The sequence below is a fragment of the Thamnophis sirtalis genome, unplaced genomic scaffold (genome assembly GCF_051295495.1).
Source record: "Thamnophis sirtalis isolate CommonGarterSnake01/CBP01778 unplaced genomic scaffold, rThaSir2_p1.2 scaffold_2, whole genome shotgun sequence".
Taxonomy (NCBI): Eukaryota; Metazoa; Chordata; class Lepidosauria; order Squamata; family Natricidae; genus Thamnophis; species Thamnophis sirtalis.
Window position 1 is genome coordinate 55,399,281 of NW_028261382.1, and position 23,635 is coordinate 55,422,915.

A 23,635-nucleotide genomic window follows, 5' to 3' on the forward strand; every position below is an offset into this window, starting at 1 on the left:
ATATAATTTGTATTAAAAAATAAAAAAACCTTGAATGGCAAAAAAAAACAACCCCAACCCTTGAGACCCCCTCCTCTTTCATTCCCAAAACAGAAGCCGTAAAAATTCTCCTTGGGCAAATCCGGGGTTCAGTCTAGCAATGGGGTGGGGGTGGGGGTACCAATTGCAAGACATGAGCTAAATCCACAATTGATTGGTTCCGGAGCTGTTGGTAATCTGATTTTGATTTAATGCCCATTAAATTGTATTTAGGGGAAGGATAGCAATAGCAATAGCAGTAGACTTATATACCGCTTCATAGGCCTTTCAGGCCTCTCTAAGCGGTTTACAGAGAGTCAGCATATTGCCCCCAACAATCTGGGTCCTCATTTTACCCACCTCGGAAGGATGGAAGGCTGAGTCAACCCTGAGCCGGTGAGATTTGAACCGCTGACCTGCTGATCTAGCAGTAGCCTGCAGTGCTGCATTTAACCACTGCGCCACCTTGGCTCAGGATGGGCGAGTGGTGGATGGGGGTGGGTGGGGTTGCTCCGAAATCCTGCCCATTTCTTCGTTTTGGCTCGATTCCCTTTGATCTGGTGATTAAGGCTAGGAAACAGGAGACTGTGAGTTCTAATCCTGCCTTAGGCACGAAAGCCGGTTGGGTGACTTTATTTATTTTATGTATTTAGTTTGACATTCATGTACAGGATCACAGGAATAAGAATAAGCATGGACAGGAGCGCATGAAATGAGTAGATATAAATGAGGGAAGTGGGACAGGGACGACAGGCGCGCTGATGCGCTTATGCACGCCCCCTTTTACGGACCTCTTAGGAATGGGGTGAGGTCCACGCTAGACAGTTTAAGGTTAAAGTTATGGGGGTTTGAGGATGTAACAACAGAGCAGTGGTGGGTTTCAAAAATTTTTGGAACCTACTCTGTGGGTGTGGCCTCCTTTGTGGGAGTGGCTTGGCGGCCATGTGACCTGGTGGGAGTGGCCTGCCAGCCATGTGTTTTCTCTCTCTCTCTCTCTCTCTCTCTCTCTCTTTCCTTCCTTTTGTCTCTCTGTTCCTTTTTTTCTTTCATCTCTCTCTCACACACTCTTTCTTTCTTTCTTTCTTTCTTTCTTTCTTTCTTTCTTTCTTTCTTTCTTTCTTTCTTTCTTTCTTCTTTCTTTCTTTCTTTCTTTCTTTCTTTCTTTCTTTCTTTCTTTCTTCCTTCCTTCCTTCCTTCCTTCCTTTCTTTCTTCCTTTCTCTTTCTTTCCCTGTGTGAGTCTGTGTGTGTGTTTGTGTGTGTGTTTTTGTGTGAGTGAGTGGTGGGTTTCAAAAAATTTTGGAACCTCTTCTGTAGGTGTGGCCTGCTTTCCGGGTCCACTGGTGGAACCTCTTCTAATCGGTTCGCTAGATTTGATGAACCGGTTCTACCGAACTGGTGCGAACTGGTAGGAGCCCACCTCTGCAACAGAGTCAGGTAGAGCATTCCAGGCGTTGACCCCTCTGTTGCTGAAGTCGTATTTTCTGCAATTGACATTGACTCAATCACCAGGAGACGGTGAGTTCTAGTCACTCCTTAGCCATGAACGTCACTCGGATGACTTGGTGCTAATCACCAGGAGATGGTGAGTTCTAGCCACTCCTTAGCCATGAAAGTCACTTGGAGGATTTGATTATGGGGGGTTTGAGGATGTAACAACAGAGTCAGGTAGAGCATTCCAGGCGTTGACCACTCTGTGGCTGAAGTCGTATTTTCTGCAATCGACGTTGAGTCAATCACCAGGTGACAGTGAGTTCTAGTCCTGCCTTAGCTGTGAAAGCTGGTTGGGTGACTTTGGGCCAATCACCACGGACCACAATTCCCAGAATTCCGATTGCTAAGCATTCTGGAGATTGGAATCCACCTGTCCGGCTAAGTTGAGAAGCAAGGGCTTCCGGGGTGAAATAGGATTCTGGATTAAGAGCCATTCTTAAGAAGCTGACTTCACTTCCATCTATTTTAAGAATGTCTATCATCAGGCAGCCTCAAAAAAATATATATCTTGATGCTGCCCATCTCTGATTTTCAGGTCAGCATCAGTCAGAAATAATCTAAAGTGGCTTTCCAGATTTGTGAAATTGGAGAATAAAGCCATAGAATGTATTCAGAGCAGAAACGTGAAGTATTAGTACCGCTTTAAAAAGCCCAAGGTGGCTCAGTGGCTAAGACGCTGAGCTTGTCGATCAGAAAGGTCGGCAGTTCGGCGGTTCGAATCCCCAGCGCCGCCTAATGGAGTGAGCTCCCGTGACTTGTCCCAGCTTCTGCCAACCTAGCCGTTCGAAAGCAGGTAAAAAATACAAGTAGAAAAATAGGAGCCACCTTTGGTGGGAAGGGAACAGCGTTCCGTGCGCCTTCGGCGTTGAGTCATGGCGGCCACATGACCACGGAGACGTCTTCGGACAGCGCTGGCTCTTCGGCTTTGAAACGGAGATGAGCACCGCCCCCTTGAGTCAGGAACGACTAGCGCATATGTGCGACGAAAGCCTTTACCTTTACCTTTCTAAAGCCTTAGTAAGGCCACACTTGGAATAGTGCATCCAGTTTTGGTCCCCACATTACAAAAAAGATGTTGGACTTTGGGACAAGTGCAGAGAAGAGCAACTAAGAGGATTAGAGGACTGGAGACAAAAACATATGAAGAATGGTTGCAGAATTTGGTTACTCAAACCTAGAAAGAAAGAAAGAAAGAAAGAAAGGAAGGAAGGAAGGAAGGAAGGAAGGAAGGAAGGAAGGAAGGAAGGAAGGAAAGAAGGAAGAATTAGGGGAGACATGATTGATTGATTGATTGATTGATTGATTGATTGATTTAGTTTATTTGTATGCCGCCCTTCTCCGGGAGGGACTCAGGGCGGAGAACAACTCGAAAGGGGAAAAGGGGATACAAACACAATACACGTAATTAAAATACACAAGAGTCATACAGCCATACAAGTCGAGAGGGGAGGGGAACTCATCAACCCCAGGCCTGCCGGCACAGCCAGGTTTTGACGGCTTTCCGGAAGGCCTGGAGAGAGGTGAGGGTCCGAATCTCTGCGGGGAGTTCGTTCCAAAGGGCCGGAGCTGCAACAGAGAAGGCCCTCCCCCGGGTCGTAGCCAGATGGCATTGGCTGGTAGACGGAACCCGGAGGAGGCCGACCCTGTGAGATCTAACGGGTCTATGGGAGGTAATTGGCAGCAATTAATGATAGCAGCCTTCCGATATTTGAGAGGTTGCCACCAAAAAAGAGGGGATCAAATTATTCTTCGAAGCACCAGAAGGCAGGACAAGCAGCAATGGGTGGAAATTAATCAAGGAGAGAAGCAACCTGGAACTAAGGAGAAACTTCCTGGCGGTGAGGACAATTAACCAGTGGAACAGCTTGCCACCAGAAATGGTTGGTGCTCCATCAATGGACGTTTGAAAGAAGAGTTGTCTGAAATGGTGGTGCTTGAGCAAGGGGCTGGACTAGAAGACCTCCAAGGTCCCTTCCGGCTGATGGATTGAAACAGACCACAACAGATAAACGAAAACAGATGAACCACGCAGATGTCTGAAGGATCCTTTCGCTTTTCTGGATGTTTCCGTGAATTGCATTTGCAAAGTACGGCTATTAAGTGGAGTTTTGCAGCTGCTTTCCGAGGTTTTCGGTGGTTGTTGAGTTTTTTTTTATTTTTGCAAATCGGCCAAATTGCCTCCTCTGAAATTGATTTTTATTTTATTTTTAAAAAGGCCATCTCATCCAAAGCACGATGCCAAGGACAAAGTGCCCTTCCTCTCTGCTTAAGGATAGCACCCCCCCCCCCCATAAAAAGAAACCGCTGTGATCATCATATTGGCAGGCACGGAAATGCAGAGCTTTGGATGGCCTACAGTACTGGGAGCCCTCGACTTTCAACGGTTCACTTAGCGACCGGCACTGAAAAAAGGGACCCTTGTTTCATCCTTACGACCGTAGCAGCGTCCCTGTACGATCACGGGATGAAAATTGGGACTCTTAGCAACGGGTTTATGTCACAACATTGCAACTGTCACAAGGATGAAGCAAGTGTTTCCCCTCCAGACGTTATGGGTGGCCCATCACTGGAGGTTTTTAAGAAGAGATTGGACAACTGTCTGTCTGAAATGGTAAGAGGTTTCCTGCTTGAGCAGGGGGTTGGACTAGAAGACCTCCAAGGTCCCTTCCAACTCTGTTATTCTGTTAAAGTGGAGACTGTGGGCACTCCAGGGGAGGGAAGTCTTATCCTGCAGCTCTTCTCAATCTGTTTGTTGGTAAATGATAGCAAGGTTCACAATATTTGAGGGGCTGCCACAGAGAGAGGAGGGGGTCGAGCTATTCTCCAAAGCCCCCAAAGGCCAGGAAAGGAAGAATGGATGGAAACTGACCAAGGAGAGATTCAACCTGGAAATAAGGAGGAATTTCCTGACAGTGAGAACAATCAACCCATGGAACAGAAGTTGTGGGAGCTTCATCCCTGGAGGCTTTCAAGAAGAGGATTGGACTGCTGTTTGTCAGAAATGGTGTAGGGTCTCCTGCTTGGGCGGGGGTTGGACTAGATGACCTACAAGGTCCCTTCCAACTCTGTTAATCTGAATCTATCTAAAATGATCAAAGGCCTGGAGATTAAAACATACAATGAATGGTTGCAGGAACTGGGCATGGCTAGTCTAGTGAAGAGAAGGACCAGGGGAGACAGGAGAGCATCTTCTAATATTTGAGGGGCTGCCAAAGAAAGGAGGGGGCCAAGCTATTTTCCAAAGCCCCCGAAGGCCAGACAAGGAAGAATGGATGGAAACTGACCAAGGAGAGATTCAACCTGGAAATAAGGAGGAATTTCCTGACAGTGAGAACAATCAACCCATGGAACAGAAGTTGTGGGAGCTTCATCTCTGGAGGCTTTCAAGGGAGACTGGACTACCATCTGTCAGAAATGGGGTGGGGTCTCCTGCTTGGGCGGGGGGGGGCATGGGACTGGACTAGATGACCTCCAAGGTCCCTTCCAACTCTGCTATTCTGAAATCTAAATCCAAATAAGCCGCCACATTGCAAAACACACGAAACCTTCCGAAGCTCCTTTGGGCCACCAACTCTGCACCAAGGAGTATTCTGCTTGCAAACTTTGGGAAATACCATAAATACCTAACTCTGAAAAGCTTTGCTACACACCTTATCTGGAAGATAATTTGATTTCGAGAGAGAAGATAAGAGGAGCTGGAATGCTGCTCCCGATCCAATCAATTCCACCGGAAAAGATTTAAGCACAGACCTAATTTTGGAGCCAGGTATTAAATCCCCTGGAGAACACGATGGAGATAATTATTCCTCGGAGCCTCCCAATTCTACGGAAGGTTTTGAAAAGACGGTTGTAAAGTTGTGAAAATGCAAATCCCGGGGATTCAGAAGGCGTCCTCGGTTCGGAGGTCACCTTGAATGGGAGTCAACCAGTAGATCTCATCTTACAACCGTCCATTTATAGTGACCATTCACAGTTACGACCACACTATTAAAAAGTGACTTATGGCTGTTTTTCAGAGTTATCCTCCTCTCCACAACCCCCACTCCCTTCCAGCGCTGATGATGTTACCTAGTTGGATAATGAAACATCTTCAAGAAAACAACCAAGCTCAGAAAGCAACAAGGACCCAACAGTCCTCCTCCTCCTCCTCCTCCTCCTCCTCCTCCTCCTCCTCCTCCTCCTCCTCCTCCTCCTCCTCCTCCTCCTCTTCTCCTCTTCCTCCCCCTCCTCCTCTCTTCCCCACTCCATTCTAGCACTGATGATGTTATCTAGTTGGGTAATGAAACGTCTGCAAGAAAACCACTAAACTCACAAAGTGCCAAGGACCCCACAGTTGTTGTCGTCGTCGTCGTCCTCCTCCTCCTCCTCCTCCTCCTCCTCCTCCTCCTCCTCCTCCTCCTCCTCCTCCTCCTCCTCCTCCCCCTCCTCCTCTCTTCCCACTCCATTCTAGCACTGATGATGTTACCTAGTTGGGTAATGAAACGTTTGCAAGAAAACCACTAAACTCACAAAGTGCCAAGGACCCCACAGTCGTCGTCCTCCCCCTCCCCTCCTCCTCCTCCTCCTCCTCCTCCTCCTCCTCCTCCTCCTCCTCCTCCTCCTCTTCTTCTCCTCTTCCTCCCCCTCCTCCTCTCTTCCCCACTCCATTCTAGCACTGATGATGTTACCTAGTTGGGTAATGAAACGTTTGCAAGAAAACCACTAAACTCACAAAGTGCCAAGGACCCCACAGTCATCGTCCTCCCCCTCCCCTCCTCCTCCTCCTCCTCCTCTCTGCCCCACTCCATTCTAGCACTGATGATGTTATCTAGTTGGGTAATGAAACGTTTGCAAGAAAACCACTAAACTCACAGAGAGCCAAGGACCCCCAGTCCTCCTCCTCCTCCTCTTCCTCCTCCTCCTCCTCCTCCTCCTCCTCCTCCTCCTCTCTTTCCCCCCTCCATTCTAGCACTGATGATGTTACCTAGTTGGGTAATGAAACATCTGCAAGAAAACCACTGAGCTCAGAGAGCACCAAGGACTCCATAGTCCTCCTTCTCCTCCTCCTCCTCCTCTCCAAAACCCCCACTCCCTTCTAGCACTGAGCTCAGAGAGCATCAAGGACCTCACAGTCCTCCTCCTCCCCTAACTCCCTTCTAGCACTGATGATGTTACCTAATTGGGTAATGAAACGTCTGCAAGAAAACCACCAAGCTCAGAGAGCAGCAAAGATTCCACAGTTGAAGCCGAGCTGCAAATATTTCCTTCCATTCGTCTATGGAGTCCTTCCTGCTCTCTACTAGGGCGGTTTGCGTGCAGATGTTATTCAGGAACAAGCCCCCATCCCTCTCTTGCACTGGGGATGTTACACAGTGGGTTATCCATCCCAGGGGCCGTAGTTTGAGGACCCCTGATTTAGTGCAATATCAAAAAATGCAAATAATTTTTTCTCTGCAGCACCATGAATTTGGGGTGTGTTAGTCTCTCCCCTCCCGCAGAGCTTCAAGGCAAGTATCGCTCTTTTTCTCTCTCTCGCGCGGCTAAGAACGGCCCGCCTGCTTCGCATTGCGACAACCTCCGTTTCGTTTGCGAGGAGAGGCTCGGGAAGACGACGCCGGGAAGTTTCTACGAGGATTGTGAAACTGGCTAAAAGCAAGAGGGCCGGGCCCACCAGATATTAATTACTGCATACATGGGAAATAGATGAGAGAGAGCACGCCAGCAATTTGCAAAGAACACAGGGGTGTGGGGCCCTTTGATCTCGTCTTCCCTCGAGGGATGGAGGCTCAGGAAGGAATTAATTATTTCTTTTTTAAAGCAACAAGATGCACCGACATGAAGAAACGCTGCTTTGAACCTGGCCTCAGATCCTACGCGAGAGTAGATGCAGAAGATTTAATATTTCGCCATGTTCTTGGTCATTCTGGAACCTCTTTTTCCTCTGAAGTCCAAAACATCTTGGCCTGGTGCCCTTATTCAAAGCTAGCAACCCTTATTCCCCATCCCACCCCGTGGCTTCTATTCCTCCTGGGGAGGAAAAACTATAGCAAATCTAGACAGCCGACTAAAAAGCAAAGACATCACCATGCCAACAAAAGTGTGTATAATCAAGGCGATGGTTTTCCCACTTGCAATGGATGGCTGTGAAGGTTGGACCATAAGGAAGGCTGAGCGCCAAAGAATGGAGGCCTTTGAACTCTGGGGCTGGAGAAGACTCCTTGGACTGCAAGGCCATCCAACCGGTCAGTCCTAGAGGAGATCAACCCTGACTGCTCTTTAGAAGGCCAGATCCTGAAGAGGAAACTCCAACACTTTGGTCACCTAATGAGAAGGAAGGAAGCCAAAGAATGGAGGCCTTTGAACTCTGGTGCTGGAGAAGACTCCTGCATTGAGTCCCTTGGACTGCAAGGCCATCCAACCGGTCAGTCCTAGAGGAGATCAACCCTGACTGCTCTTTAGAAGGCCAGATCCTGAAGAGGAAACTCGAAGACTTTGGCCATCTGATGAGAAGGAAGGAAGCCAAAGAATGGAGGCCTTTGAACTCTGGTGCTGGAGAAGACTCCTGCATTGAGTCCCTTGGACTGCAAGGCCATCCAACCGGTCAGTCCTAGAGGAGATCAACCCTGACTGTTCTTTAGAAGGCCAGATCCTGAAGTGGAAACTCAAATGCTTTGGCCACCTAATGAGAAGGAAGGACTCCCTGGAGAAGAGCCTCATGCTGGGAATGATGGATGGCAAAAGAAGAAGGGGATGGCAGAGAAGGAGGTGGCTGGATGGAGTCACCGAAGCAGTTGGCATGAGCTTGAATGGACTCCAGAGGACGGTAGAGGACAGGAAGGCCTGGAGGAACGTTGTCCATGGGGTCGCGATGGGTTGGACACAACTTCGCAGCTAACAACAACAAATAAGCTTTTAATGACCCCATAATCCTTTGCGAGGTGAAGTCTGGGCAACTGACTGGAGCTGTTTACTGGCCGGATGCCCTTCCCGTCACCAATGTGGTTCCTATTTTTCTACTTGCATTTTTTACGTGCTTTCGAACTGCTAGGTTGGCAAAAGCTGGGACAAGTAAACAGGAGCTCACCCCATTATGCGGCGCTAGGGATTCGAACCGCCAAACTGCTGGCCACCTTTCTGATCGACAGGCTGAAGTAGACCCCTTGCAAAGGCTCTGGAATTCTCGCCGTTTGGTCCATCCAAAGGGCAAGAATTACAGAATAGCCCCGTTGGAAGGGACCTTGGAGGTCTTCTAGTCCAGCCCCCTGCTCAAGCAGGAGACTCTATGTACCATTCATAAGGAATCTTCTTCTTGGGAACCTCCAGGGATGGAGGGCAATCCACAACTTCTGGAGGGAATTCTCCTTCGCTTTCCTTCTGTCGCATCCCGAAGTGCGCGTAGCCTTAGGGATCCTTAAGCACGAATGCCAAGTTTCTTTGGGCAGGCGTTGGGCTGAGTGGCAGTGAGACATTCCCCTGGAATTACTGAAGGGGGGAATTTCCAGAAGGCAAGTCAACACCAAGGGGAGGAAGGCAAAACAACAACAACAACAACCACCACCACCCCTTACGGTGAATATCCTGTTTGAATTGGGAGGGGCAGCTGCAGACAAAGCCTTGAAGCTTCCTAAACAATTTGGACGGCTTCTGGTTTCTGAGGTCGGTCGGTCGTCTGCCTCTCTTGCAAGCCACCAGCGCTGAGTTTGAATGCGCCTTTTTCCCTCCTTTTTTTTTCTACAATTCAAGGGGAGCCTTCGTCTGGAGGAAATCCACTAATAAAATTACATATACATACACACACATGCATATCCAAAGGTTCCACCACAAATCCGCGAAGCCCTTATCCGCGGAGACATAAGCGCGAAGACTAATTCGCATCGTTCAAAGCGCTAAGGAAAAACACGACCCTACCGCGATGACATAATCGCGGAGGGCAAATCCGCGCATTCCCAAGCACTCAGCATCCTAACCCTAACCCTAACCCTAACCCTAAACCTAAACCTAACCCTAAAACAAACCCCTAAACCTAATCCTAACCCTTACCTTAATTTAAATCGGTTTTCTGCCGCCGCGCTCTTTTAAAGCGCCCTTCTGTCGCCGCGCTGTTGTCGCGGCAGTGATGACGCGCGGTGATGACGTCACGGCTTTAGCGACGCGATTTTATCACCGCTATTTTGATGAGCGCGGTTTTGTCGTGCCACGTATCCAACACATACATACATGTATGTGCATATACATATACACACACACACATGCATACCCAACATATACATACATGTATGTGCATATACACAAATGCACACATGCATACATACATGTATGTGCATACACAGATGCATACCCAACACATACATACATGTATGTGCATATACACACATGCATACCCAACATATGCATACATGTATGTGCATATACATATACATACACACATGCATACACAACACATGCATACATGTATGTGCATATACATATACACACATGCATACCCAACATATACATACATGTATGTGCATATACATATACACACATGCATCCCAACACACATACATACTTGTATGTGCATATACATACATACACACATGCATATCCCACACATACATACATGTATGTGCATGCACACACACAAATACCCAACACATACATAAATGTATATGTATACAAACACACACACACATATATGCCTTGCTTTAGAAATGGCCACAACTCATTATATTAAAACTGAATTTGAGGTTATAAGACAGCTACAGAAATTAGAACCACAAATGGAGAGTGAAATGATCAATGTTTTCTGAAAGGGGGAAAAATGATATTGTTTTTGGTGATAAGGAAAAAGGAAGTTGAAGATGGAACTATGGGAAGAAAAGAAACGGGGCTGAAATTGGAAATGATCCTGTGAGGTAAAGCCAATTATGTACATGAGGGAATTTAAAAGGGAGAAACCCCTGGACAACCCTTGGCTTGTAAAAGGGATTTAAAATTTGTAAGCAAAAATTTTAAAAAATCCTATTTGAAAAAAAGAAAAAGAAAAGAAATGGCCACAACTTTAATAGTCGAAATTCAACGCTAAGCAAGGCGGTTTTCAGAGGAATTTAGGCTTCTGTCTCAGATGTCATCCACATGAGTTTAAATGGTTAGACAATTATCTGCCTGGCACAACCGCAATCACACCTACTTGCTCTGGCAGCAGAAAAAAACTGGTTCTGCTTGTCCGTCTTCCTCGCCATTACGGCCTTCTCGGCTCGTTCACCTGATGGATGCCAGCCTGGATAGAGGCTACCCAAGTCCTCTCTGGCCACAAAGCAGGAGCTTTATATTGTTTAGATTTATAGACAGCTTCACGGTGCTTTTTCAGCCCTCTCTAAGCGGTTTACAGAGTCAGCCTCTTTCCCCCAACAATCTGGGTCCTCATTTTACCCACCTTGGAAGGAGGGAAGGCTGGGTCAACTGGAATGAATGAAGGAAGGAAGGAAGGAAGGAAGGAAGGAAGGAAGGAAGGAAGGAAGGAAGGAACGACAATAGCAACAGCACTTAGACATACACCACTTCATAGTGCTTTTACAGACCTTTCTAAGTGGTTTACAGAGTCAGCCTTTTGCCCCCAACAATCTGGGTCCTCATTTTACCCACCTTGGAAGGATGGAAGGCTGAGTCAGGAGAAAGAAAGAAAGAGAAAAGAAAGAAAGAAAGAGAAAAGAAAGAAAGAGAAAAGAAAGAAAGAAAGAAAGAGAAAAGAAAGAAAGAAAGAGGAAGGAAGGAAAGAAGGAAGGAAAGCCAATAGCAATAGCACTTAGTCTTATATACCACTTCACAGTGCTTTTACAGCCCTCTCTAAGCAGTTTACAGAGTCAGCCTCTCTTTCCCCCAACAATCTGGGTCCTCATTTTACCCACCTCGGAAGGATGGAAGGCTGAGTCAGGAGAAAGAAAGAAAGAAAGAAAGAAAGAAAGAACAAGGAAAGAAAAGAAAGAAAGAAGAAGGAAGAAAGGAAGGAAGGAAGGAAGGAAGGAAGGAAGGAAGGAAGGAAGGAAGGAAGGAAGGAAGGAAGGACAATAGCAATAGCAGAGTCAGCCTCTTGTCCCCCAACAATCTGGGTCCTCCTTTTACCCACCTCGGAAGGCTGGAAGGCTGATTCAACCGAAAGGAAGGAAGGAAGAAAGGAAGGAAGGAAGGAAGGAAGGAAGGAAGGACAATAGCAATAGCACTTAGACTTATATACCACTTCACAGTGCTTTCCGCCCCTCTCTAAGCTGTTTACAGAGTCAGCCTCTTGCCCCCCAACAATCTGGGTCCTCCTTTTACCCACCTCAGAAGGACGGAAGGCTGAGCCAGTCCGGATCGAACTCCTGGCAGTTGCCAGAGCTAGTCTGCAATACTCCACCTAACTACTGCACAAATGTCTCACTTAACAACAGAAACGTTGGGCCCCATTGTGGTCGAGTTACGGCCACAACTGGGCCGAAGCGGTAGGAACCTACCACTGATTTGTGCGCTGGAAACCAGAAAAGCATCTGGCAACGGTGCACAGGCCCACAGGGACGGCTCTTGGTGCCACCACTGGCCCACATGCCATAGGGTCTTGTCCTCAAGCAGGAGGATGGACTAGAAGACCTCCAAGGTCCCTTTCCAACTCTGTTATTCTATGATTCTAAGAAAACTGCAGGCATGACTCCAACACACCCAGAAAGCAGTAATAACTTGGTCTTTTAATTGGGTAGAAACAGTTAAGAGTTCAACATCCATTAGCATCTGCTTAAATGGTTTCAAATTGTCAGCAAAGCCTTGGACCCTTGAAGCCCAAAGTTTAAGGTTATTTATTTTATTTTATTTTATTTTAAAGAAACATCCCATCTTTCACTCAACAGCATGCCGTCTGGGTACAAATATTTCGGGCCGTAATAAGTAAAACCACAAACATATTCATTATTTTATCTAGTCCCCAGTTGAGTCTTCCAGAACTTCTCAAGATGTTAAAACCAAACCAGAAGGAAAGGAAGGAAGGTTAAGAATTAAAAACACTGGGCCAGGTGGCTTAGCATTAAACTAGGTTTAGGTTTAGGTTAGGTTTATTAGATTTATATGCCGCCCTTCTCCCAAGGACTCAGGGCGGCGTGCAACATTAAAAGAAACCCATAATACAAAAGTTAAAAAAAAAATTAAATAGAATATCCCAAACAAAACCCAATTAGAATTGACAAGAACATTTTTTTAAAAAAAAAATCAAATTCAAATTAACAATGATCAATAATTTGATTTGTTTTGTTCAGGCCAGGCCGGCTTGCTGGAAAAGCCAACTTTTTAGGGCACGTCGGAAGGACCGGAGGTCGGGGATTATACAAAGCTCCGGGGGCAGCTCATTCCAGAGGGAAGGGGCTACCACAGAGAAGGCTCTCCCCCTGGGGGTCACTAGCCGACACTGTCTGGCCGACGGCACCCTGAGGAGGCCAACTCTGTGGGATCGCACTGGACGGTGGGAGGCTACCGGAGGGAGTAGGTGGTCTCGCAGGTACCCTGCAGTTTATCATCCCAAACTGAAATGCTGAGTCACAGAAGTTCTCCTCCCTTCTGCTGACCCATGTTTTGAGGACACAGGACGTTATTCTAAGACCTGGAGATACAACAAACCATGGCTAATCTTGAGGTCCTCCTTTAGCCTGCTCCTCAAACTGGAGAGCCCTTCCTACTCATCAGAGTGCAGGCACATCCTTGCCAAAGCAAACTCAACCCTCTACGGGCTGAAGTGATTCTCCTTCAACCGAGGAGAAGAACAGGAGTCCCAAGGGGCCTCGGAGGTCTTCTAATCCAGCCCCCTGCTCCAGCAAGAGACCCCCCCACACCTCTCCTAGACCATTCCAGACCAAAAAAAAAGGGGGCAATCCCAGCTCCTTTCTTCTGTTCTCTGCAAGAGACTGCGAAGAAACTCGGGGGGAAAAGTTATGATTCGTAACCCCACCGTGCCACACACACCCCCCCAGCTGCAGACGTCAGCCTGTCCGTTCCCCCAAGCCCCCCCCAAATATCCCCACCCTCCTTTTGTGCCTTCTGGTTTTTTTTTTTGCAAGGTTGCCATGCCTTACTCACAATGTTCGACAGCCAGGGAGCGCCAAGGAAAGACGACCAGGATTTCAAGCTGTTCTTAGGAAGGGCAATTAAAGCATTTGAGTCAAGTGAGCAAGAAAGAAGGTTTTTAAAGCAACAACAACAACTAATTGCACTGTCCTCCTCGGCTACCTCAGGAAGACAGTCACTGCAGGCGGCAAGTCTCTGCGGACAGAGGTGGAGCTGGGCACCCGGCCAGCTGTCTGCCTTGAGGACTTTGGAAGGACTTGGCTTCCATTGCCACTGTAAATGGTCTGGCTTCCAGCCAGGGTGGGACAGGGCGTAGCCTGGGTTCCACCACCGCGGCTGGGGATGAGCCTGGTGTTTTGAAAGGCTGGGGGAATCTCACTCCACCCATCCCCACAACCTGCAGGTGCAGCTGAAAGCGATGGAGTGCAGGAGGGGGGGGAAAAGAGAGAGAGAGAGGAGAAGAGAGCAAAAGGGAGGTGTGTGTCCATCCGCCTGCCTGCCTGCCTTCCTCCCTTCCCAGCCTCACGTCTTTACCAATGCTAGGCTGGTTTTCTTTCAGAGTCATTTGTATTTCTATTGTATTTGTATTTTATTATTTGTATGCCGCCCTTCTCCGGGAGGACTCAGGGCGGCGAACAATTCAAAGGGGATAAGGGGGAACATAAAAGACAAAATACAAATAGTAAAAGTAGTCAACAGTCGCACAACCATACATGTCGAGAGGGGAGGGAACTCATCACCCCCAGGCCTGCCGGCAAAGCCAGGTTTTGACGGCTTTCCGGAAGGCCTGGAGAGAGGTGAGGGTCCGAATCCCTGCGGGGAGTTCGTTCCAGAGGGCCGGAGCTGCCACAGAGAAGGCCCTCCCCCGGGTAATAGCCAGGTGGCATTGGGTGGTAGATGGCACCCGGAGGACGCCAACCCTGTGAGATCTAATGGGTCTGTGGGAGGTAATTGGCAGCAGGCGGTCTCTCAAGTACCCAGATCCAATACCATGAAGGTCATGTCTCCAAAAAGGGAGGAATATCTTGGTCACTTGCGGGGGGTGTCGAAAGAAAGGGGTTCGAACTTGGTTGCGTTCTTGCAGGCGTTTCACGACCCCACTAGGGAACGTCATCGGTGTGAGAAGGCAGTGTGGGGTTTCCAAAAGGGAGGAGGAGGAGGAGAAAGGGGAGAAGGAGGAGGAGGAGGACTGTGGGGTCCTTGGTGGATTGTTTTCTTGCAGGCGTTTCATGAACCAACTAGGTAACGTCATCAGGGCTGGAAGGGAATGGGGCAGAGAGGAGGAGCGGTTGGGGTGGGAGAAAGAGGAAGAGGAGGAGGAGGAAGAAGAGGAGGAGGAGGACTGTGGGGTCCTTGGTGCTCTCTGAACTTGGTTGTTTTCTTGCAGACGTTTCACGACCCAACTAGGGAACATCATCAGTGTTAGAAACAGTGGTGGGATTCAGCCTTCCTCCCCCACTCCTTTTCCTCCCCCTCCCTTCCCTTTTGCCCCTCCCTCTCTCTCCACCTTCCTTCCTTCCTCCCTCCCTACTTTGCTTCCTTTCTCTCTCCCTCCCCGTTACAATCTTTCTCTTTATCTGTTTCTCTTAATCCTTCCTTTCTCCTCCCTCTCCTCCTCCCTCCCTCCTTTCGTCCCTGCTTTCCTTCCTTCCTTCCTTCCATCCTTCCTTCCTTCCTTCCTGTTTTCCTCCCTGCTTTCCTCCCTCCCTGTCCTTTCTTCCTTTTTCTTCCTTCCTTCCTTCCATTCTTCCTCCCTCCCTCTCTTTCCTCCCTCCCCTCCCTCCCCTCCTTCCCTTATTATTACCCTCCAAATTTGTTGTCCTTTTTATCTTATTAAATCTACGGTCACTGCCATGTCATATTTCTGAGTAGACCTCTGGAAGCTTCTGTGGAAGGTAGAACTATTAATTATTCAGAATTAAGTTTATTGCATTTAATCAGAGCGCCACCCGTTGTCGGAAATAATAACACATTTGAAATGGGAACATCCGCGCCCCACTAGGCTTTCCACAGGCCATTTCATTCATTTCAAATTAATCAGATATGCTCAGCGCCAAGATCTACCTGGATCCATCTAGGATTAAGCCCTAATAAATTTGTTCCTCTCCAATTTTACTTTGCAGCTTAAACGGCTTACTGGGATGCAAATCCTTCTCCCGCCTGCAGATCTCAAAGGTGCCTTAATTTTATTTTTCTTTTATTTTTTTTGGGGAAAAAAAAAGACAGACCCACTTTTTTTTTTTTTTTGAAATGCACGGAAGTAAAACCGAGTCCCAGCTTATATCTTTTGCACTGGCCTCCATTTCTCCAAAAACCCATTTCATTAGAAGCCTTTTTGAAAATGAAAGATTCCCTTGAGCGGAATTGGGAGTTTTATGGATTACACGAATGACGCCATCCCATTTTCTTCGGCAGGGTTTGTCAATTCTTGAAGATGTTTTTCGACCTCGGGGGCTGATCTGTGACCCTGGGAGCTTTCTGATGACTCTCATCCAAGAACGAACCCAGTTCGACGTTTGGTTTTTCCGAAATCAGCCGAGGTCAGCTAAATTCTCTCTCACCAAGAACTTTTGAAAGACATAAAATGAAGCGAGGGGAAAAAAAGTTTCTGACTAGAACACTAGGGTGTTTTATTAAACTAGACATACCCAGTTCCTGCAACCGTTCTTCATATGTTTTAGCCTCCAGTCCCCTAATCCTCTTTGTTGCTCTTCTCTGCACTCTTTCCAGAGTTTCCACATCTTTTCTACATCGTGGCGACCAAAACTGGATGCTGTATACCAAGTGTGGCCTTACCAAAGCATTATAAAGTGGTATTAACCCTTCACGTGATCTTGATTCTCTCCCTCTGTTGATGCAGCCTAGAACTGTGTTGGTTTTTTTGGCAGCTGCTGCACATGGCTGGCTCCTGTTTAAATGGTTGTCCACTAGGACTCCAAGATCCCTCTCTCAGTTGTTACTATTGAGTGAGGTACCACCTATACCAACGGTTAACAGCTGGTGGTCCGTGGACCACTGCTGATCTGCAGAAAATTATTAGCATTTTTGATATTGCAGTAAATCAGGGGTCCTCAAACTGCGGACCCTGGGATGGATATGTGCAATGAATGCATTGCTGCACGGAGTTTCCCCCTTCGGGGTCTTTTTGGGTGGGTCAGAAATTCCCACTTGGGGTCTGCTTCGGCCTCCTGGTGGGGGGCTTTGGGCGAAGGCTGGAGGGAAGAGCCGCTGGTGGGGAAGAGCCGGAGGGCCTCGTTCCAGTGGGACTGCATCATGGCCTGGAACTGGCTGACCATCTCAGCCCGCTGAGCCTCCAGGCGCCGGCACCTGGCCTTGCCCTCCCGCAGGTCTTCCCTCTGCTTGGAAAGCCTATGCTCCTAGTCCTCAGTGAGGTGCTTCTGCTGAGCCTCCTCCTCGGCCAGATCCTATTTGAACTGAGCTGCTTTGCCAACTCTTCCTCCTGGGGGCTGCTTCGCTCCAACAACTGCTCCCTGTTGGGGCCCTAAGGAGCCCGGGCGGGCAGGCAAAGAGGGGCTGGGAGGGGAGTGGCGAGTAGAGACTGGAGAGGCGCCCCTCGACGTGAGTGACATCAACTTGATCACACCCATCCAGTCACATGCCCACCTAGCCACGCCCACCCAGCCGGTCATTAGGCAGATCATACTAGTGGTCCGGGGGATTTAAAATTATGAATTTAATGGTCCCTGAGGTCCGAAAAGTTGGTGACCCCTGTCCCTTTGCTACTACGCTCAAAATTCTTGGTTTGGATAACCGCGTCGCTTGCGTTCAGATTTAGGTATTGCATACAAAATTGTATATAGTAATGTTTTACCTATAAATGATCCCCACCCCGTTTTAATCTCAATCATACATGCGCAAACAACGTGCGCAAAGACCCCTGGAATAGAACATCTGGAAGATGGATGAGATACTTTGCAATTGAGTAGGGCAATTGATTAGGGGTGGTACAACAAGGACCAGAATTGTGGGTTCCTCGTTGTTCCCTGAGCCGGATTGTTTTCTTGACCCAACTAGGGAACGTCATCAGTGCAAGGGAGGGATGGGGTTCGCCCCTGAAAAACATCTGCGAGCACTCGGAGCGCACGAAGGATTCCACAGACGAATAGAAGGAAATATTTGTAGCTCGAGCTTGTGGCGTCTTCGATGCTTGGTGGTTTTCTTGCAGACGTTTCGCTACCCAACAAAGTAACACCATCAGTTGGGGGTTGGTGACCAGAGGTGGGTTCCTACCGGTTCGCTAGAACCGGTTCGTCAAATCTACTGAACCGGTTAGAAGAGGTTCCACCAGTGGACCCGGAAAGCAGGCCACACCTACAGAAGAGGTTCCAAAAAGTTTTGAAACCCACCACTGTTGGTGACCCCTTGACCTATACTGTACCTTAGGACAGAGTATGGACACCTTTGGACTTGGGTGATGGTGGCGAGCCAAGAAAACCAACCAGTGAGTCATCGAACAAACGTGACCCAGAATTCTCACAGACTATTCCAGATTATTTGGACCGATTATGCAAAGACGGAGGCGAGTGGATTGCCACAGAAACCCACGTCATGGCAATGAGACACGGCAAGTGGTGTGTGGTGGTGTTGTTTTTTTATTTTCCTTTTTTTTGTTGTTTCTTTTCATTGGCTCCTTTGCATGTGTTTGTTACATGAACTCCGGTGGGAAGAGCAAAGAATACAGAGAGATTGAAGGTAGCATTTAAAACCGGAAGGGCGAGGGTGTGGATGTGTGTGTGTGTATTGTTTTCCAGCCGTTCGGTTGCCAAGGGACAAGGGCAATTCCTTGCCCATTCGTTGGAATAAATGAACTCACCGCGGGATTGTACAGTAGGGCCAACAATGAGATGCTTCTAGAATGTGCTGGAAGGTGAGCCTGATTCCTTTCCTTTCTTTTCCTCTTTTCCTTTCCTTTCCTTCTTTCCTTTCCTTTCTTTTCTTCTCTTCCTTTCCTCCTTTCTTTTCTTTCCTTTTCTTTCCTCCTTTCTTTTCTTTCTTTTCTCCTTTCCTTTCTTTCCTTTCTCCTTTTCTCTCCTTTCTTCTTTCCTTTCCCTTCCTCCTTTCTTTTCTTTTTTCTTTCTTTCCTTATCTTTTTTTCTTTTCCTTTCCTCCTTTCCTTTCTTTTCTTTTCTTTCTTTCTCCTTTCCTTTCTTTCCTTTCTCCTTTTCTCTCCTTTCTTCTTTCCTTTCCCTTCCTCTTTTCTTTTCTTTCTTTTCTTCTTTCCTTTCTTTTCCCCTTTTCTTTCTTTTCTTTTCTTTTCCTCTTTTCCTTCCCTTTATTTTCTGCTTTTCCTTTCCTTTCCTCCTTTCCTTTCTTTCCTTTTCCTTTCCTCCTTTCTTTCCTTTCCTTTCTTTTCTCCTTTCCTTTCATTCCTTTCTCCTTTTCTCTCCTTTCTTCTTTCCTTTCCCTTCCTTCTTTCTTTTCTTTCTTTTCTTCTTTCCTTTCTCCTTTCCTTTCTTTTCCTCTTTTTCTTTTCTTTCCTCCTTTCCTTTCTTTTTTCTTCCCTTCTTTCCTTCCCTTTTCTTTCTTTCCTTCCCTTCTTTCCTTTCCTCCTTTCTTTTCTTTTCTTTCTTTTCTTTTCCTTCCCTTCCATCTCTTTCTTTTCTTTTCCTTTCTCTTTTCTTTTCTTTTACCTATCCTTTCTCCTTTTGTCTCCGTTCTTTCCTTTCCCTTTCCTTTCCCTTTTTAAAAAAAAAGTACAGGTAGTCCTCGACTTACGACCATGGGTGGAGCCCGAAATTTACGTTGTTGAGTGGAAGATTCATTCAGTGAGTTTTGCTTGCATTTAAAGATCTTTCACGCCACAGTTGTCATCCTCCGTGACTTTCTCAGCTGGCTTCCACCAAGCAAAGTCAATTGGGGGTGGGGGGAGCCGGGTTTGGTAATGGCCAGACGATTCACTGAACAACGGCAATGAGTTGCTTGAGAATCGTAACAAAAATGATTGTACAGTTGGACACAACTCACATGTAACAACTGCCTTGTTCACCGATGAAAATTCTAGTCCCCATTGTGGTACCGTGTTTTCCCCGGAAAAAGACAGGGCCTTATTTTCTTTTGACCCCCGAAATAAGCAATGGGCCTTATTTTCGGGGAGGTCTTATTATTTTTGAGGTGCAGGAGGCGGTGAGCGTGGTCACCTCATGGCTGCTGCTACGTTGCAATATTTTCAGGGAGGGCTTATTTTAGCGCATGGGCTCAAAAGCCCCGATTGGGCTTCTTATCCAGGGAGGTCTTATTTTGGGGGAAAGAGGGTAGGAATATTTCCAGATTGGTAGTTTGCATCTGAGCCCGACTAGGTAAGATAGATACCTTATCTAGATAAGTTCCTTATCTAGTATAACACCAGAAAGATAATTCGATGGCATTCAAGGGTGAACTAAGGAGAAACTTCCTAACAGTGAGGACAGTTAACCAGCGGAACAGCTTGCCACCAGACCCCCGTGGGTCCCTCAATACTGGAGGTTTTTAAGAAGAGGCTGGACAACCACTTGTCTGAAATGGTTTAGGATCTCCTGCTTGAGCAGGGGGCTGGACTAGATAACCCCCAAGGTCCCTTCCAGCTCTATTCTGAGCGTTTGATTGAGGATCACGCCTCGCCGGTGTAACGATTGCAGACTAATTCCCTGTTTGACTCCTCCCCCTGGAAGCTGTAATGGTTGTAAGCATGGAAAACAATCACAAGTGACATTTCCCCCCCCCACTAAAGGAACCGTTGTAAGTCGAGGCATACGTGTAGTTATATTTTATTCAATCTCTTCTTCTTGGCTACTTTATGGCTCCAATTATTTACTGTGTTTTCCCCAGAAATAAGACCCAGGGTCTTATTTTCTTTTGACCCCAAAAATAAGCGCTGGGCTGTATTTTCGGGGAGATCTTATTACTTTTGAGGTCCAGGAGGCCGCGAGCGTGGTCACCTCGTGGCTGCTGCTGTGCTGCAATATTTTTTTGGGGGGGAGGGTCTTATTTTAGCGCATGCGCTGAAAAGCCCAATTGGGCTTATTACCCAGGGAGGTTTTATTTTCAGGGAAACAGAGTAAAAAAAACAAAACAAAACAACAACAACAACAACAAAACCCAAAGAGAGAATTAAGACATGGCGTCTGTTTCTTTAGGAGAAAATTTCCAGCCAGGTTTGGAAGCCGGCTTAACCAGCGCCACCATTAAGCCAAGATTTTCTTCTTGGTTAGATGGGCGAGAAGACGCTGCGGGGAGCCAGAATTGTAGCTTTTGGGTCTCCAAGCCAACCGAACCCCCAAATCTAACAACATTACAATACTTAAAAAAAACAAACACAATGCAATAAATTAAAATTTGATAACGTCAGTGCCACGATTTCCTGCTCATGCCAACATATAATAAATATTGAATAAATAACGAAAGAAACATAGAACAATGATGAATGAACAGAGCAAAAAGAAGGATTGTTAGGTTCGCTGGAGTGGCCCCCCTAAGTGAGGGTACCTAGACCTTGGTTTGGGGTTTGGGGTACCTCAGTGGTGGGATTGAAATAATTTAACAATCGGTTCTCTGCCCTAATGACCATCTGGGTAGGCGGGGCTCAGTGATCATGTGACTGGGTGGGCGTGGCCAACTCAATGTCACTCAGGTCGATGGGCATTTTGCCTTAGTGTTACAATGTAACAAGGGTTAACTGGAGAGGCAGTTTCTGTAAGCAGGTCAATAAAGATTAGGCTAGAAACAACACCAGAATGTTTCCTTCCTGCCTTCCTTACAGGATTAGCTCTGCAAAGTGGAAAAAAACAAACAGAGTTTTTTTCCGGCAATCGGTTCTCCAAACTACTTAGAAAGTTACCAACCGGTTCTCACGAATAGGTGCGAACCGGCTGAATCCCACCACTGGCGTACCTAGACCTCAGTGGCTTAACCTATTCGGAGCATGTGGTAAGGTACGTATTGATTTGGCCAACTGGCCTTGAAATACAGGTAGTCCTCGTCTTATGACCACAATGGACCCAAATATCCATCGCTAAGCGAGGACAGTGGTTAGGTGAGTTTTGCCCCGTCTTTACGACCTTTCTTGCCACCACCATTCAGGGAATTCCTGCCGTTGTTCAGTTAGTGAGAGGGTTGTTAAGTGAATCTGATTTTCCCGTTGTCAGAAGGTCGCAAAAGGGGGTATCACATGACCTCCTGCAAACTGTCATAAATATGAACCAGTCGCCAAGCGAATCACAAATTCACTCTGCCCTGGTTGTCGGTAAGTGTGGAAAATGGTCATCGGTCACTTTTTCTCCCCAATACTGTCGAAACTTCGAGTGGAACATACTGTTGTAAGTTGAGAACTACTTGTAGACAGAGACTCAGTGGGAGGCAAGTGGGAAGAGAACGGATGAGATATATCCCATGTGGCTCAGACATTATGGGGCTTGCACGGAAGGAGGCCCTTCCTAGTGTGAAGGAGAAGTTGAGATGTTTCCACCTTTCCATTTCTGAAGAAGAACCAGAGACATCTTCTTGGAGGTTTCCTCCACCAACCCAATGTGCTTGAACCACACCCCAAAACAATCAGTTGTTCAATGCCACCTCACCCAAAGATGGATGGAGGACCATCTGGAGAAGATTGTCCCTTTGGGTGAGTCCCTTTCCGCAAACCGAGGGGTGGTGTGTGGTGGAAACACAACCACAACCAGAGTGAGGGCCAGGATTTCTACAACGGGGACCCCATGAGGCTGGAAAAGTGGAGGTCTTCCTTTCAGACGTTCTCCATACCCCAGGTCATGGTAGGCTACATGATTCCAAGAACTTGATGGATGGAGGACCATCTGGAGAAGATTATCCCCTTGGGTGGGTCCCTTTCTGCAAACCGAGGGCTGGTGTGTGGGGGGAAACGCAACCACAACCAGAGTGAGGGCCAGGATTTCTACAACGGGGACCACATGAGACTGGAAAGGTGGAGGTCTTCCTTTCAGACGTTCTCCATACCCAAGGTCATGGTAGGTTACATGATTCCAAGAACTTGATGGATGAAGAACCATCTGGAGAAGATTCTCCCCTTGGGTGGGTCCTTTTCTGCAAACCGAGGGCCGGTGTGTAGTGGAAACACAACCACAACCAGAGTGAGGGCCAGGATTTCTACAACGGGGACCCCATGAGGCTGGAAAGGGGAGGTCTTCCTTTAAGACATTTCCCCTACTCCAGACCATGGTAGGCTACATGATTTCCAAGAACTTGATGGATGAAGGACCATCTGGAGAAGGTTGTCCCTTTGGGTGGGCTGGAGTAGAGGCAGATGATTGTAATCCACAACGCAGGGTGGCTACGAACGCCGCAAACTGTCATAGCTGCCCACCGAGGCAGAATCGTGGCTGCTGCTGCTACTACTACTACTACTTCGCGCACGGCTTCTCCCTCCGCTACTCCGGCTTCGGCTGCTCTTGGCGTAACTACTCCAACTCCGGTTGCAGCTGCTGGTCCGATCGCTGGAGTAACTGCGGCTCCGGGCTGGAGAGTAACCGAGACAGCTGTATCCTGAGGAGTAAAGACTCGAACTGCTAGGAGAGGAGGAGGAGGAAGAAGGACTCGGTCTGTAGTAAGGGATGGGGCGTTTTCGGGCACTGGAGAGGAAAAATCGAGAGGGGGGGGAGAGAGGGGGGAGATTTATACTCACTGTTTGCTTTAACAGATTAACAGAGTTGGAAGGGACCTTGCAGGTCATCTAGTCCAACCCCCGCCCAAGCAGGAGACCCTACACTATTTCTGACAGAGGGCAGTCCAGTTCTTGAAAGCCTCCAGGGATGAAGCTCCCACAACTTCTGATGAAAACTTCTGTTCCATGGGTTGATTGTTCTCACAGTCAGAAAATTCCGCCTTATTTTCAGGTTGAATCTCTCCTTTCCTTTCCTTTCCTTCCCTTCCTTTTCGTTTCCTTTCCTTTCCTTTCCTTTCCTCTTCTCTCCTCTCCTCCCTTTCCTTTTCCTTCCCCTCCCCTCCCCTCCCTTTCCCTTCTTCTCTTCTCCTCTCCTTCCTTTCCTTTCCCTTCCCTTCCCTTTCGTTCCTTTCCTCTCCTCTTCTTTCCTTTCCCTTCTCATCCTTTCCCTTCCT

The 23,635-nt window shown here is 47.6% G+C and overlaps 2 protein-coding genes across 2 annotated transcripts in view; both read right to left on the bottom strand.

Annotated features, from left to right (window-relative positions):
- Positions 1 to 13,732, bottom strand: part of HSPB8 (heat shock protein family B (small) member 8) — a 37,891-nt gene extending 24,159 nt beyond the window's left edge. Inside the window, exon 1 of the mRNA XM_087705646.1 lies at positions 13,561 to 13,732. The gene's annotated coding sequence lies outside the window, so the exon portion shown is untranslated. The remainder of the gene's footprint in view (positions 1 to 13,560) is intronic.
- Positions 13,733 to 19,216: 5,484 nt separating this feature from the next.
- SRRM4 (serine/arginine repetitive matrix 4) overlaps positions 19,217 to 23,635 on the bottom strand; it is a 36,761-nt gene continuing 32,342 nt past the window's right edge. The window contains exon 13 of the mRNA XM_087703486.1: positions 19,217 to 23,148. Within this exon, the coding sequence (XP_087559612.1) occupies positions 22,851 to 23,148 (298 nt within the window). The 3' untranslated portion in view covers positions 19,217 to 22,850. The remainder of the gene's footprint in view (positions 23,149 to 23,635) is intronic.